The sequence below is a fragment of the Pollachius pollachius genome, assembly GCF_949987615.1.
Source record: "Pollachius pollachius genome assembly, chromosome: 14".
Classification (NCBI taxonomy): domain Eukaryota; kingdom Metazoa; phylum Chordata; class Actinopteri; order Gadiformes; family Gadidae; genus Pollachius; species Pollachius pollachius.
The window spans coordinates 22,563,986-22,576,812 of record NC_136947.1 but is presented as its reverse complement, the minus strand read 5'-3'; the positions used below and the strand labels follow the sequence as shown (position 1 = coordinate 22,576,812).

At 46.2% G+C, this 12,827-nt stretch overlaps 1 protein-coding gene across 1 annotated transcript; it reads right to left on the bottom strand.

Annotated features, from left to right (window-relative positions):
* Positions 1-368: 368 nt before the first annotated feature.
* On the bottom strand, positions 369-12,022 carry LOC307085392 (phosphoglucomutase-1-like; the record flags this gene model as incomplete). Its single annotated transcript, XM_079750172.1, has 11 exons — positions 369-458; positions 853-981; positions 1,376-1,559; positions 2,021-2,156; positions 4,404-4,519; positions 4,988-5,142; positions 5,482-5,672; positions 7,036-7,161; positions 9,388-9,534; positions 10,862-11,024; positions 11,765-12,022. The coding sequence occupies 11 exons, from the start codon at positions 12,020-12,022 to the stop codon at positions 369-371; spliced, it is 1,695 nt and encodes a 564-aa protein (XP_079606298.1).
* Positions 12,023-12,827: the final 805 nt, after the last annotated feature.

Below are 12,827 nucleotides of genomic sequence, written 5' to 3'. Positions count from 1 at the left end.
TCAGCTGGTTAAAGCTGTTTAACTGTTTCTGATCATTATCTTTCAAAAAAAGTGAAAGATTACAATAATCTGGGACTGGAATCTGTATTAGGTCAATTTGATATTACTGGAACAACACAAATAGAAGCTCCAACGTATTATTCCCTTGAAATGAAATAACCATAATTAATTAATGTGAATGTGAAACATACACACAACCAGCTCATAGAAAAATAAGCAGTTTATTATGGCATTGGCGATTGAAGGAACTACTCAAATCAAATTAAGTTTAAATGGCAGTAAAATATGGACACATTCTGAACTAAATCTCAAATACAAAACAGTAGAATGACGAAGGGGGCTTCAAGCTGGGGTCGATGGAACAGAGATCATGTGATCATCGACGGGCCACTCCGACCCGTTCTGACGTGAAGCTGGGAGATCTTCAGGGCTATGGTCGCCAGGGGGGCTAGCATCACCTTTTCCACACACACAGACACACACACACACACACAGACACAACCACACACACAGACACACAGACAAGCACGTACAAAAGCACACAAACACACACACGCACACACCCACACACAAACACACACACACAGAAAAACGTGTGAGATCACACACACACACACACAGACACACACAGACAAGCACGTGCAAAAGCACACAAACACACACACACACACAGAAAAACGTGTGAGATCACACACACACACACACACAGTTCAGTCCAGTGTAGGGAAAATGACAGGATTTTTTTTGCACCAACATTTTTTTTTTGGAGATTAGAATGTTAATGTATACATCTACTATCGGTCCAAATTATGTAAATTCATAAAATCCTGATTGATATTCTGGTGGCATCACCTGTGTGTCTTGGAATATGTCTTGTTTCTCATAGCTGTCTATGTAGACTCTGATGGTGGCTCCCACAGTCCCGCCCCCACTCAGCCTGTACACGATTCGGGAGCCATTGGTGAACATAATCCGTAGGCCCTGGGAGGAATCAGAGCCATGTTCGCGTTTATAGTTATAGCATATGGTTATTATTATTATGTATTATAGATCATTTATATATATAGGTAGGTATAGAGCCTAGCCTGTCTTTCATTTGGCATTCATGAAAGCCCCTCAGTTAGTGAACTTAGCACAGGTTCATCCTCTAGGAAAAAAATCAATGGACATTTATATAAGTGCGTCTCAATAACGAAATGTGCTGGAATAACTTGTGTACAACCCAGTGTAAGGGTTTGACTTAATGTTCATTTATTCAAGTCGTTATTCAAATATTTGTCGGCCACCTGATGGCGGTTTTGCTATGCCTAGTCAATAGACCCGCTAACCTGAAATCAAAACCATGATCTAATATCAGGTTCCTGGCATTTGCTACCTGGTTTCTGGTGATGGTGCCGTCCACTGGATCCGTGTACTCAAAGTTGTCTGCCTGTTCCACCTGGTATACGTTGTCGGAAACGGCGAACCTCTGGCTAACGAAGGTCTTGTCCATCATCAGGACCTCCAGGTCGTCCATCAGCTGCCAGGCGGCGTCCAGGTCCAGGCCCTCGTAGTCGTACCTGCCCCGCCCAGGACCCGGTAACGTCACTCCACCACGATGTCACCAAAGATCTCATTGTTACCAACGATTGTGTCTTGTAATGATGCAGGGTTACGAATACATTAGTCTAATAGCTTAATGTCTTTAGCGTTCCATTATTCCAGTCACATCTGAAAGAGATATGGCTTTGTATAAATGATTGTGGTAACACATTACATTTGGTGATTAATGCTCTTTTTAAACCAATTATAATCATGGTTGAGACCAATCACAGGTCCGGTTTCTTTTTTTTTCTTCACACACTCACTATTTGTTTAGTAATTTGGCAAAAAATCTGACGCTGTTATCCAAAACAATTGACAAGACCCACGTCATTAAGTAGCAGGTAGGGTTGGGAGGATGTCTCCAAGCGAGCTGTGGACTTTGTTGATTGGAGCCCAGGACCGGTTCCCCAGTGTCTCCGACCTCACTCCCTCCTACCTGGTGTAGTAGTTCCTGCCGTACATCCTCCAGTGGTCCTTGACAATGTCGTTCACACTCTTCCTCCTGATGGCCAGGATGGAGAGCCAGGCCAGGACCGACCACAGCCCATCCTTCTCCCGGATGTGGTCTCCACCTGGCGGGATGGTGGGGGTGGAAGGACGGGCGTCCGTAGACGAGATGTTGGACAGACAGCAGACAATATGTAGTAAACAGGATGTATACCTGATGCAGGGGAGCTGGGGGGGACAATATGTATATAATATGATGGACGGATAGAAGGAAGGTGTGTAGATAATATGATTGATGGATATAAGGACGTGGAACGGTTCACAAATTTCACAGTTCGGTTCATAATCAAGGTTTTTGGGTCGGTGTTTCGGTTCAATATGGTATGTTTTTAGTTAAAGCAGGAGATGACCCATAAAGTGCCTATAAAATAAATAAATTAATATATAGATAAACTTAGCACAAAAAGTAAGGAAATTTGTGTTTGGTAGATTATTTCTCTGTGGTAACAATGCTTTTTGGCAATAAATCTTATACCGTAGGAAAGGCTGTCTAGTTTCCTTTCAAATGGGGCCCCATTTGTAAGAATATGCATTTGTGGGGTGAGCAGCAGCGCTGAGTATGTGGGTTGCGCCCATGAAAAATTTGCTATTTAGTCACCTTCGGTCTGAGGGTGTGTGCTGATGCAGAGCGAAGGGTGCGTGAGGTGGTCTGGGGGGTGAGGACCTCCTGGAGGTGGGGGGTGGGGGGGGGCATGGCCGTGGATGCACTGGTGGGTGAGGAGGGAGACCTTGAATTCAATTCTGAATGCGACAGGGAGCCAGTGAAGGGATTTAAGGATGGGGGAGATGTGTTCGAATTTGCGCACCCTCCTCAGGATCCTGGCAGCGCTGTTTTGTGTGTGCTGGAGCTTCTGGATGCTCTTGCCAGAGATCCCGATGAGGAGTGCATTGCAGTAATCCAACCTGGAGGAGACAAAGGCGTGGCCTCTCTGCATCTGCCTGGGTGAGTGTAGGCCGGAGTTTGGCAATGTTTATGAGGTGGTAGAATGCGGTCTTGCGGAGGTGATTGATGTGGGTGTCATCATTTAGTTGCTGGTCCATTTTAACACCCAGGTTGGTGACAGATGTGGAAGGGGGGATGTTTTGGCCAGAGAAATTGATATTGGTGATGTGGGAGGAGAGGAGCTGATGAACAGTCTGTAGCCGTTTGAGTGTTTTCTGGTTTAAGCAGGTAAAAAGGCTTTTACAATAATCAATTCGGGAGGAGATGAAAGAATGTAACAAAGTTTCTGCATCACTGAGATTTAAAATTGATTGAGTAATTGGTAAAAACAAGATTGTACGATCTTGGTGATGTGTTGCTCAAAACATAAATTACTGTCAAACAGAACTCCAAGCCAAGGCTTCTTGCAACAGGTTTGATAAGTTTTGACAGGTCACCAGTAGATGGCAGTATTTGTAAGGATATTTGCTGGGGGTGACCAGGATTTCTGTTTTTTGTAATTAAGCTGTACATGTAGTGCCATCCAGCTTTTAATGTCATTTAGGCATTCATGAAGTGCACTTAGCATATGTGGGTAGTTGGGCTTGATGGGTTAGTACAACTGAGAATCATCAGCATAAAAATGAAAATAAATGCCATGTCTCCTGATGACCTCACCTAGCGGGAGCATATCAATTGAGAAAAGAGTAGGTCCAAGTATTGACCCTTGAGGTACTCCATACCTAATATTGGATATTGATGTGGTGTGGTTCTTAATGGAGACACGGCACATCCGGTTCGATAAGTATGACGAAAACCAACCTAAGGCAGTGCCGGGTAAGCCGACCCAGTCCCTTAGTCTCTTTAAAAGTGTTTCATGGTCTACCGTTCCATAAGCTGCGGCTCAGTCCAGCAGAACAACAACAGACCCCAAGCCTGCGTCCAAATTTATTAAAAGGTAATTTGTGACTTTCAATAAGGCGGTATCTGTGCTATGGTACTTACGAAAACCTGATTGGAATTTTTCAAAGACACTATTGTTTACCATAACTGCCAGAAGCTGCTCAGAGACTATTTTTTCCAGGATTTGAGAGATAAAAGCTCATTTTGAAATCGGGCGAAAGCTATCAAGGATAGTGAGATCAAGTCTAGGTTTTTTGAGGACTGGTTGAATACAAGAAATTTCAGGGACACAGCCAGCAGATAGTGACCTAGGACACATTGAGCGATGAAAAGAAAGAAAGAAAGAAAGAAAGATAGAAAGAAAGAAAGAGAGAGAGAGAGAGAGAGAGAGAGAGAGAGAGAGAGAGAGAGAGAGAGAGAGAGAGAGAGAGAGAGAAAGAGAGGAGTAGGTGCACAGTGTTCAGGGCTTTACTCGTTAAAGGTGTACCTGTTCCAAAGCTCTCCTCCCCACACAGAGACAACCGGCCAGCATCCATCAGGTTTCCAAAGGACCCCCAGCCTACGGGGGTCTCATACAGATCTATTTTAGTGGCTTGGGCTACTCTGTAGAAAAAGACCAAAATAGGGGATTTAGAACCAGAGTTTTTTAAGGAGCTCATTTGGCATTTACAGGCAATGTATACATTTTTTGTTGTTGTGTGGTTTCAGTTTAAATGTCATCTACATATAATCATCATCAGAAGCAAAACAACGTAATAAAAAACGTTTAAACATTTAGTCAAAATAAATCACCAGTCTTGCAATTTGATGTATACTAACCAACACACAACTAACTCACATAAAAGTTATATCCTGATTGAACTAACTCACATTGAACACGCATTAAAACTAACCCCCACAAAAAAATACTCACATTAACACTAACTAACATGAACGTCAACCCACACCAAACTAACTCAGATTAACGCTAACCCACACCAAACTAACTCCCTTTAACACTAACCCACCCCAAACTTACCCCCATGAACACTAACCCAGATGGGTTTGGCTCTGGCCAGGCCGAGGCCTTACTTGTCTAAGGCTGCGCTGGTGGGCATGCTGCGGGCGAAGCCTCTCACCCCCGTGTGCTGGAAGTAGGGGATGCAGAAGATGTTGGCGGCGATCACGGCCAGTGAGTCCGAAGGGGTCACGAATACGCCATGTTTACCCAGGATCATGTTACGGTCCTGAAGACACACATGGGTTAGACCGTACACCCTCTGTACCGATGGTCGACGTTTTGGACACATGCTATTAATGAGTAGGTATGAGTTTGGTATCTTGCAAATTGATGTAGGGTTGGGCATTGAACAGCTAGGATTGAACCCAGAGGGTTGAATACCCTAACCACAATACTGTCCTGCAACACATGTATTCAATCACAGTATTGTAAGACGCCTTGGACAAAAGCAGCCATTAACTGCCATCTATTAAAGGGCCAATTGATACAAACTCTTTCCATTGAGATCCATTCCTTAATTAGTTGGCGTCTGTTTGCTCTGGTTGGTTTATTGTTGCCCACACACCCCATCACAGTCAAGGGCCGCGCCCAGGTCATAGTGTCCGTCCTGCATGCTGTCAACCAGTTCAGCAGCGTAGGTCAGGTTGGGGTCCGGATGCAGACCCCCAAAGTCCTCCAAGGGGACGCAGTTGACGACAGACTTTGCCGGAGCCCCCAGCTCCTCACAAAGTATCCTCCTCAAGTAGGGGCCCATAACTGGAGTACAAACAGAGGCAAAGAGGTGATCAGCCGATGGACAGAGAGACAGTCAGAGTGGTGGATAGAGAAATGGGCATAGAAGGAAAGAGAGAATATGAAAGCCCATTGGATCGATTCTCTGAAACCTGTATTACCAAACGTAGGGGTCGGCCTGTATGGCTATGAGGTCATTAAGCTTCTTTACTTACAAGCTATAGATATTTGTTGCATATTTCATAGAAAAGGTAGATAAGAAAAAGGTTCTCTATATAGAAATAGACGCAAGAGTTATCTGCTACTTATCAATGTAGTGCTCATATGTTCCCTGTGTCATAGACATGACAGGCCAATACAGATAGGTTGAGATTCAGTATATTTGCAGACCTGAAATGAGGTCAGCAAAAATGAGGTTTGCTTCCACTGGGAGAGCTTCTTTCTCTGTCATCCGATAAGGCCAGATTAAATGCTTTGCTGATATATGAGGGGAGTGGGAACACCATGTTATGAGTAAGTCCGTTAATCAGATCACTGGGTAACGAGCCAGGGCTGATGTTTCCGTCAATGTAGATCCGGTGCAGTCATTACTTACTTTAGGAGGTTTTGGAGCAGCATGTGTACTTGTGTGTTGGGTTGAACTAATTTATTAAGAGCTCAAACGCAGTTTGAACTTGACTTCAGCTCCACCTTTAAGCAGATCCGGCACATCATCGACAAGACAATCGTGGTGCACAAATGCTTTTCTGTTGATTAATGTATGCCTTTTGCGTCTGTTTTAGAATGTGTGTGTTTTAGAGTCAACATAAAACGACATGAGGTCTTCAATGTTTGCCTTATGTTATGTATTGAATAATGGATTTAAATATCATTGATTTCTCATGATTGGTCTCATGGTCTCATTTGTTACGTATTTTAAGCACATAAGCTGCCCCCACATAGCCACAAGGAAGCAGGATCAAACATATAAGCTGTAATTACAATGCATAGCCACAAGGGGAGCAGGACCAACATATAAGCTGCAATAATTACTCCAGCCACAGATGGCAGCACCTTTAGACGGGTGAGGAAGCCGGAGCCAATACGTCACATAGACCACGCCTACTTCACATAAGCCCCGCCTACTTGATACAAACGGGGAGCGGGAGTCAGATGAGGTCAGAGACATATGGCAGACCCGTTGAGAGCCCCGGGGAAAGCCCCCCGGGGCTGTAAGATAGCTCTGAGGTATCTCTCTCCACGCGTGTTAAATACAATTCCCTCCTTTTACTTCATAGTTACCATACCGAAATACTTTAACAAATAAAGTGAGTTAAAAGCGACCCGGATTGAACTACTTTCTTCAAGAACACGTCACATTACACAACAGCATGCCAGGCCGTCTCACCCCCGCTCATGGCGTCCACTCGGATCCTGATGCGATGCTCCCCGGACAGGAGCTCCTTCAGAGCAGCAAAGTCGAATATATTCCTCAGGAGGTTCGCATAGGACTCCACTGAGTCTACGATCTCCACTAAAACCAGAAATACACACAAAGACTTGTTGAAATGTTTTTTATGACCTGTACCAATTATTAAATCAACTACTTTAATGGCGCGTTTCCACCGAGCAGTGCGGAGAGGTAAGTTGCTGTACAGTTCACGTTTCCGCCACCAAAAGTGGGCAGGGTCCCAAAATAAGTACGCTGAGCAGCACTGAACCGCGTTCAGCCATGCATACTTTTCGGTACTCCTCCGTTGGGGTACCAAGCGGTCTGAAAGGGTGCCGAAAAGTTGAAGTTACACACACCGTCCGTTGATTGGTAGACAGAATCGTCACTTCTGTGCGACAGGGGGATAAAGACAAACAGAGTACCCGCAGGGTATGTTCTGGACAATGGCGAAAGCTTCGTTTATTGAAGAAAATGTCGGGCAAAAGTTAGCCGTCCTTCTTGTACGTCCTAATTTGTCACTCTTTGTTTATTGTGTCGCGTTCTTCTTTTCAGAAGCACTCTGGCTTAATACCCGGCCCACCGTAAGGGTACTGTCGGCGGTGGAAACGCCAGCCAGATGTAGCGTGACCGAGCTGTCCCGCTCCTAGCCGAGCCGAGCCGCACCGCACCGCTCGGTGGAAATGAGGCTTAAAGGGTAATTCCGGTGTAAAATTTATTTTGGATATTTTTTGTATGATAATGAGTTGAAACGTTCGTTTTGGAGCACAAAAACTGTATATAGACGCTTTCTTCAGTTGGCTGTTTTTAGCCGATTCTAACAAAAAACGCTATAAACTTGGAACGATCGGGGCATTTGTTATGGTAAAAACTAAATCGCTATTTTAAACCGCTTAAAAGGCTAAAAGTAGCCCGACACTTCTTTGGCGAACACAGAGCTTGCGTGTTGCTGACGGATGTCACAATCTCTGTGTTCGTCAATCTACCTATCGAGTCTTAAAAACAAAATGGCGTCGACGGGTGATCTACTGATATGGTATTGTGTGTATAAAATGTATTTTTTAATAAACAATCTGTACATTTACAAAGTTCTCAATGCCTCATTTTATATGTTAAGACCCTTATTATACTACCAAAGACGTGTCGGGCTACTTTTAGCCTTTTAAGTGGTTTAAAATAGCGATTTAGTTTTTTACCTTAACCAGTGCGCCCATCGTTCTAAGTTTATAGTGTTTTGATAGAATCGGCTATAAACAGCCAACTGAAGAAAGCGTCTATATTCGTTTATTGTGCTCCAAAACGAACGTTTCAACTCGTTATCATACAAAACATATTCCAAATCCATTTTACACCGGAATTACCCTTTAATGCTGTGTTCGAGACGCCTCGTACACCACCCACACGAGTTGCTCCTGTGACGTAATTTCCTGGCTTGGAGCACTAATAGCATTCCCGTTTGACTTTGTGAGTCATTGGCTAGTCATTGTTATTGTTAGCTACATTAGCCTCTTTAGCAAACCAGCTCGAACAAAATTTTACATTGTATTGCACCCAGAGCAAGGCCGTGCAATGAATAAATGGATACCGGATTGAAGCAGCAATGTTATCAAGCGTGTAAGAGGATTTAAAATCGACATTAAAACGACCAATGTGGTACAAATGCAAAGAAAATACATCTCATTATGGTCGAGCCATCTTTGTTTGTCAAGTCATACGGTCAACCTCACTGAACTTGGTGGACTCTCAGAATCCTGAGATTTCCAACTCGTGTGGGCGGTGTACGAGGCATCTCGAACACACCATAAGACTGCTTCAGAGAACTCCAGGGACCTGTGACTGGATGGGCACATCAGGGACATAGGTAATGTGGACATCTCATCTCAGAGTGTGCGAATACGGGGGGCGGAGCTGTTTGACTCTTGAGACCCCCTGAAAGCCTCAACTGCAAACATGTTGGTGGGGTTCTGGGAAATCTTTAAAGACGGGCAGATGAAGAATGTCATAAATTGGCGGTAAGAATTATGTGTACTGGGAATGATGAGCATCACCGTCTCATCACGTGCAGCGCAGGAAGAACCTGCGCTGCGGACTGTGGCAGACGTTCGTTTCAAACATGCACAAACAAAACAAAAAAAAATCAAAGATGTCCAGACCTCTGTCATTTTCTTAGAGCGAATAAATAGCTCGGAAACTGAATGCAACACTATAAAATATGTGAAGCTTCAGTAATTCATGTACATCTTTTGAGTTGTCCCCATCCTAGTGACCACATGTACCCTGGGTATAGGTCATGTTGTCGCCGTGGTTCACCTGTGAAGGGTTTGAACTTGTTCTCCAGGTCAAACTCCTGCCTCCCCAGGGCGCCTAGGTCCACTCGCAGCCCGGGGCAGATGGTGAACTCCTCCAGGGTTCTGCTGATCTGGTAGATCTTGTTGGTCACCGTCTCCTGGGCGGGCCCTACACATGGTGTGACCGGCTTCTCACGTTACGCTTTTATTCAATTGCAGCTTTTATCATACAAATGTATTAGGGACATACTCACGCGGAAAAAATAGTATGACACTTATGTCACTCCCTATAACAGATGTTAGGGGTTAGGTGTCCAAAGACAAAGGGTTATTGGCTCGATCCCTGATGTTGTTCTACCTGAAGGCGTTCTTGACCCTTATCTGCTAATTAATGCCATGCATTAAAAAATTGCTTAATGGATAAAGAATTCTGCCACATATTTTAATTTTTTATGTGTGTCTCTCTCTCTGTGTTCATGTGGGTTTGTCTCTCTCTCTGTGCTTGTGAGTTTGTGTGTCTATCTCTCTGCATATGTGGGTATGTGTGTGTGTGTGTGTCTCTGCATGTGTGTTTGTGCAGGTGTGTGTGTCTCTTTCTGTGTGTGTGTGTTTGTCTGGGTGTGTGTTTGTGTCTCTGTGCATGTGTGTCTGTGTGTGTGCGTCTCTCTGCGTGTGTGTGTGTTGGTGTGTGTCTGTGTGTGTCGGTGTGTGTGTCTCTGTGTGTCTGTGTTGGTGTGTGTGTCTCTCTCTCTCTGTGGGTGTGTGTGTGTCTCTCTCTGTGTGTGTTGGTGTGTGTCTCTGTGTGTGTTTGTGTGTGTCTGTGTTTGTGTGTGTGTGTCTCTGCGTGTGTCTGTTGGTGTGTGTGTGTGTGTGTCTCTGTGTGTGTCTCTCTCTGCGTGTGTCTGTGTTGGTGTGTGTGTGTGTCTCTCTCTCTGTGTGTGTGTGTGTGTGTCTCTCTCTCTCTCTGTGTGTGAGTGTCTCTCTCTCTGTGGGTGTGTGTGTGTCTCTCTATGTGTGTTTGTTGGTGTCTCTCTCTCTGTGTGTGAGTGTCTCTCTCTCTCTGTGGGTGTGTGTGTGTCTCTCTCTATGTGTGTTTGTTGGTGTGTGTCTCTGTGTGTGTTGGTGTGTGTGTCTCTCTCTATGTGTGTTTGTTGGTGTGTGTGTGTCTCTCTCTCTCTCTGTGGGTGTCTCTCTCTGTGTGTGAGTGTCTCTCTCTCTGTGGGTGTGTGTGTGTCTCTCTCTATGTGTGTTTGTTGGTGTGTGTGTGTCTCTCTCTCTCTCTGTGGGTGTCCCTCTCTGTGGGTGTGTGTGTCTCTGTGTGTGTGTGTTGGTGTGTGTCTCTCTCTCTCTGTGAGTTGGTGTGTGTCTCTCTCTCTCTCTCTGAGTTGGTGTGTGTCTCTCTCTGTGATTGTTGGTGTGTGTGTCTCTCTCTCTCCCTGTGTGTATCTATTTTGCTCCTGACCCATTGCTGGCCTCCTGCTCTCCGGTTACCATACCTCCATTGGCTGAGTTGAACTTCACGCCCAGGTCCCCGTGGGGTCCCCCCGGCTGGTGGCCTGCTGTGAGGACGATGGCTCCCATGGCTTTGTACTTCCTGACCAGACAGGAAATGGCCGGCGTCGACATGATTCCATGGTAACCGATGATGAGTCGGCCCACCTGCCGGAGGAGGAGCGGTGCACGGCCGTGTTGTTCAGTGTGTGTGGGTGAGTGTGTGTTGATCTTCATCTAGTTACGTTTGAGCAAGAGAGAGCGGGGGTCTCGGACCGAGAACACATTAACCCCAGTTAGGGTTTCCTTCAATGGGCTGGAAGGGAAACGTGCGGAGTGCAGGTGGTGCTGAAAGTAGCATAGCTCCGATGTAACCCTGCCTTCCATCTGCTAAAGCGCCGCAGCCTCTCTTATTTCAGCCCAGGAACCTTGGGGAGCACACAGCTTCTGGCCGGGCTTCAATAACAAAATAGATTTCCTACAAACGCTATTTTAAGCCCTCTGCTCGAAGCAGACGAGACCAGAATGCAGGCTGCTTGCGGTAAATCATATGGGCTAAGCTTTAGGTCGTTGGGCGTCCCTGTATTCCTTGGCCTTGTATCGACGTCCCTCGAATTGCTAATCGATGCACGTTTGTTGCACACTGCGTGTCGTGACCTAAACACACATGATGGACCTACAGCCATGACCATATGGAAGAAAGGTCTCCGCCTGGGAAAGCTCCTGTTTAGGAAGAGTGAAAGTTTTACACAAGCAAAAACACACACACATGCAGGTATGCATACAAATAACGCCTCAGATAAGCCCCTACACACACACACACACAAATATACCCCCCCCTGCACACACACACACAAAACAAACACACACACAGACATACACAAACACACACACACACACACACCGACCCCATTGGCGGCGGCCATCTGCACCACCAGCTCCATGGCGGTGCGGTTGAAGAAGCGCCCGTCGCCGCCCACCACCAGGGTGCAGCCCTGGCGCTGGCGCAGGTCCATGCAGGAGAACACGCTCTGGAGGAAGTTGTGCAGGTAGTGCCGGTGGCTCTGGAACACGGCCACCCGGCGCCGAAGCCCCCCGCAGCCCGGCCACTGGTCCGGGTAGGGCGCCGTGGCAACGGTCAGCACCTTCAGGGGGCTGTCCTCCATCCCGGGGTCCACCGCTGTGTATTGTTCCCCTTCCAGTCGGGGCTCTAACTGAGCTGGGGTAAAGAGAGGTCGAGTTAGAGAGAGAGAGAGAGAGAGGACCACTTGGAGACAGTGTACTCCCTGACAGACCACGGGGCGAGCGCACACAGGAAGAGAACGAGAGAGAAGAGGACGGGGCCCGCCTCCTCCGGAGAGGGGTAGGGGTAGGCCCCGAAATAACCTTTCACTCCTTCATGTGTGCGTGTGTGGGTGAGAGTGTGCGTTTTGTTCTGTGCTTTTGAGTGTGTGTGTGTGTTCGGTGTGTTTGTGTCTGAAAGAGAGAGGGTGTATCTGTAGAGCTGTGTCCGTGTGGATTGGGTACTTTGTGGTGTTTGTGTTTGGTTCAAGTGTGTGTATATTGGATTTTTGTTGTGGTTGTGTGTGTGCTGCTGTGTGTGGCTATGTGGTTTTGTGTGTGTGTGCTGGTGTGTGTGTGTGTGTGGCTATGTGGTTGTGTGTGTGTGTGTGTGGTTGTGTGTGTGTGTGTGGCTATGTGGTTGTGTGGTTGTGTGTGTGTGTGTGGCTATGTTGTGTGTGTGGCTATGTGGTTGTGTGTGTGTGTGTGTGTGTGGTTGTGTGTGTGTGTGTGTGTGTGGCTATGTTGTTGTGTGTGGTTGTGTGTGTGTGTATGTGTGTGGCTATGTGGTTGTGTGTGTGTGGTTGTGTGTGTGTGTGTGGTTGTGTGTGTGTGTGTGTGTGGCTGTGTGGTTGTGTGTGTGTGTGTGGCTATGTTGTGTGTGTGTGTGTGTGGCTATGTGGTTGTGTG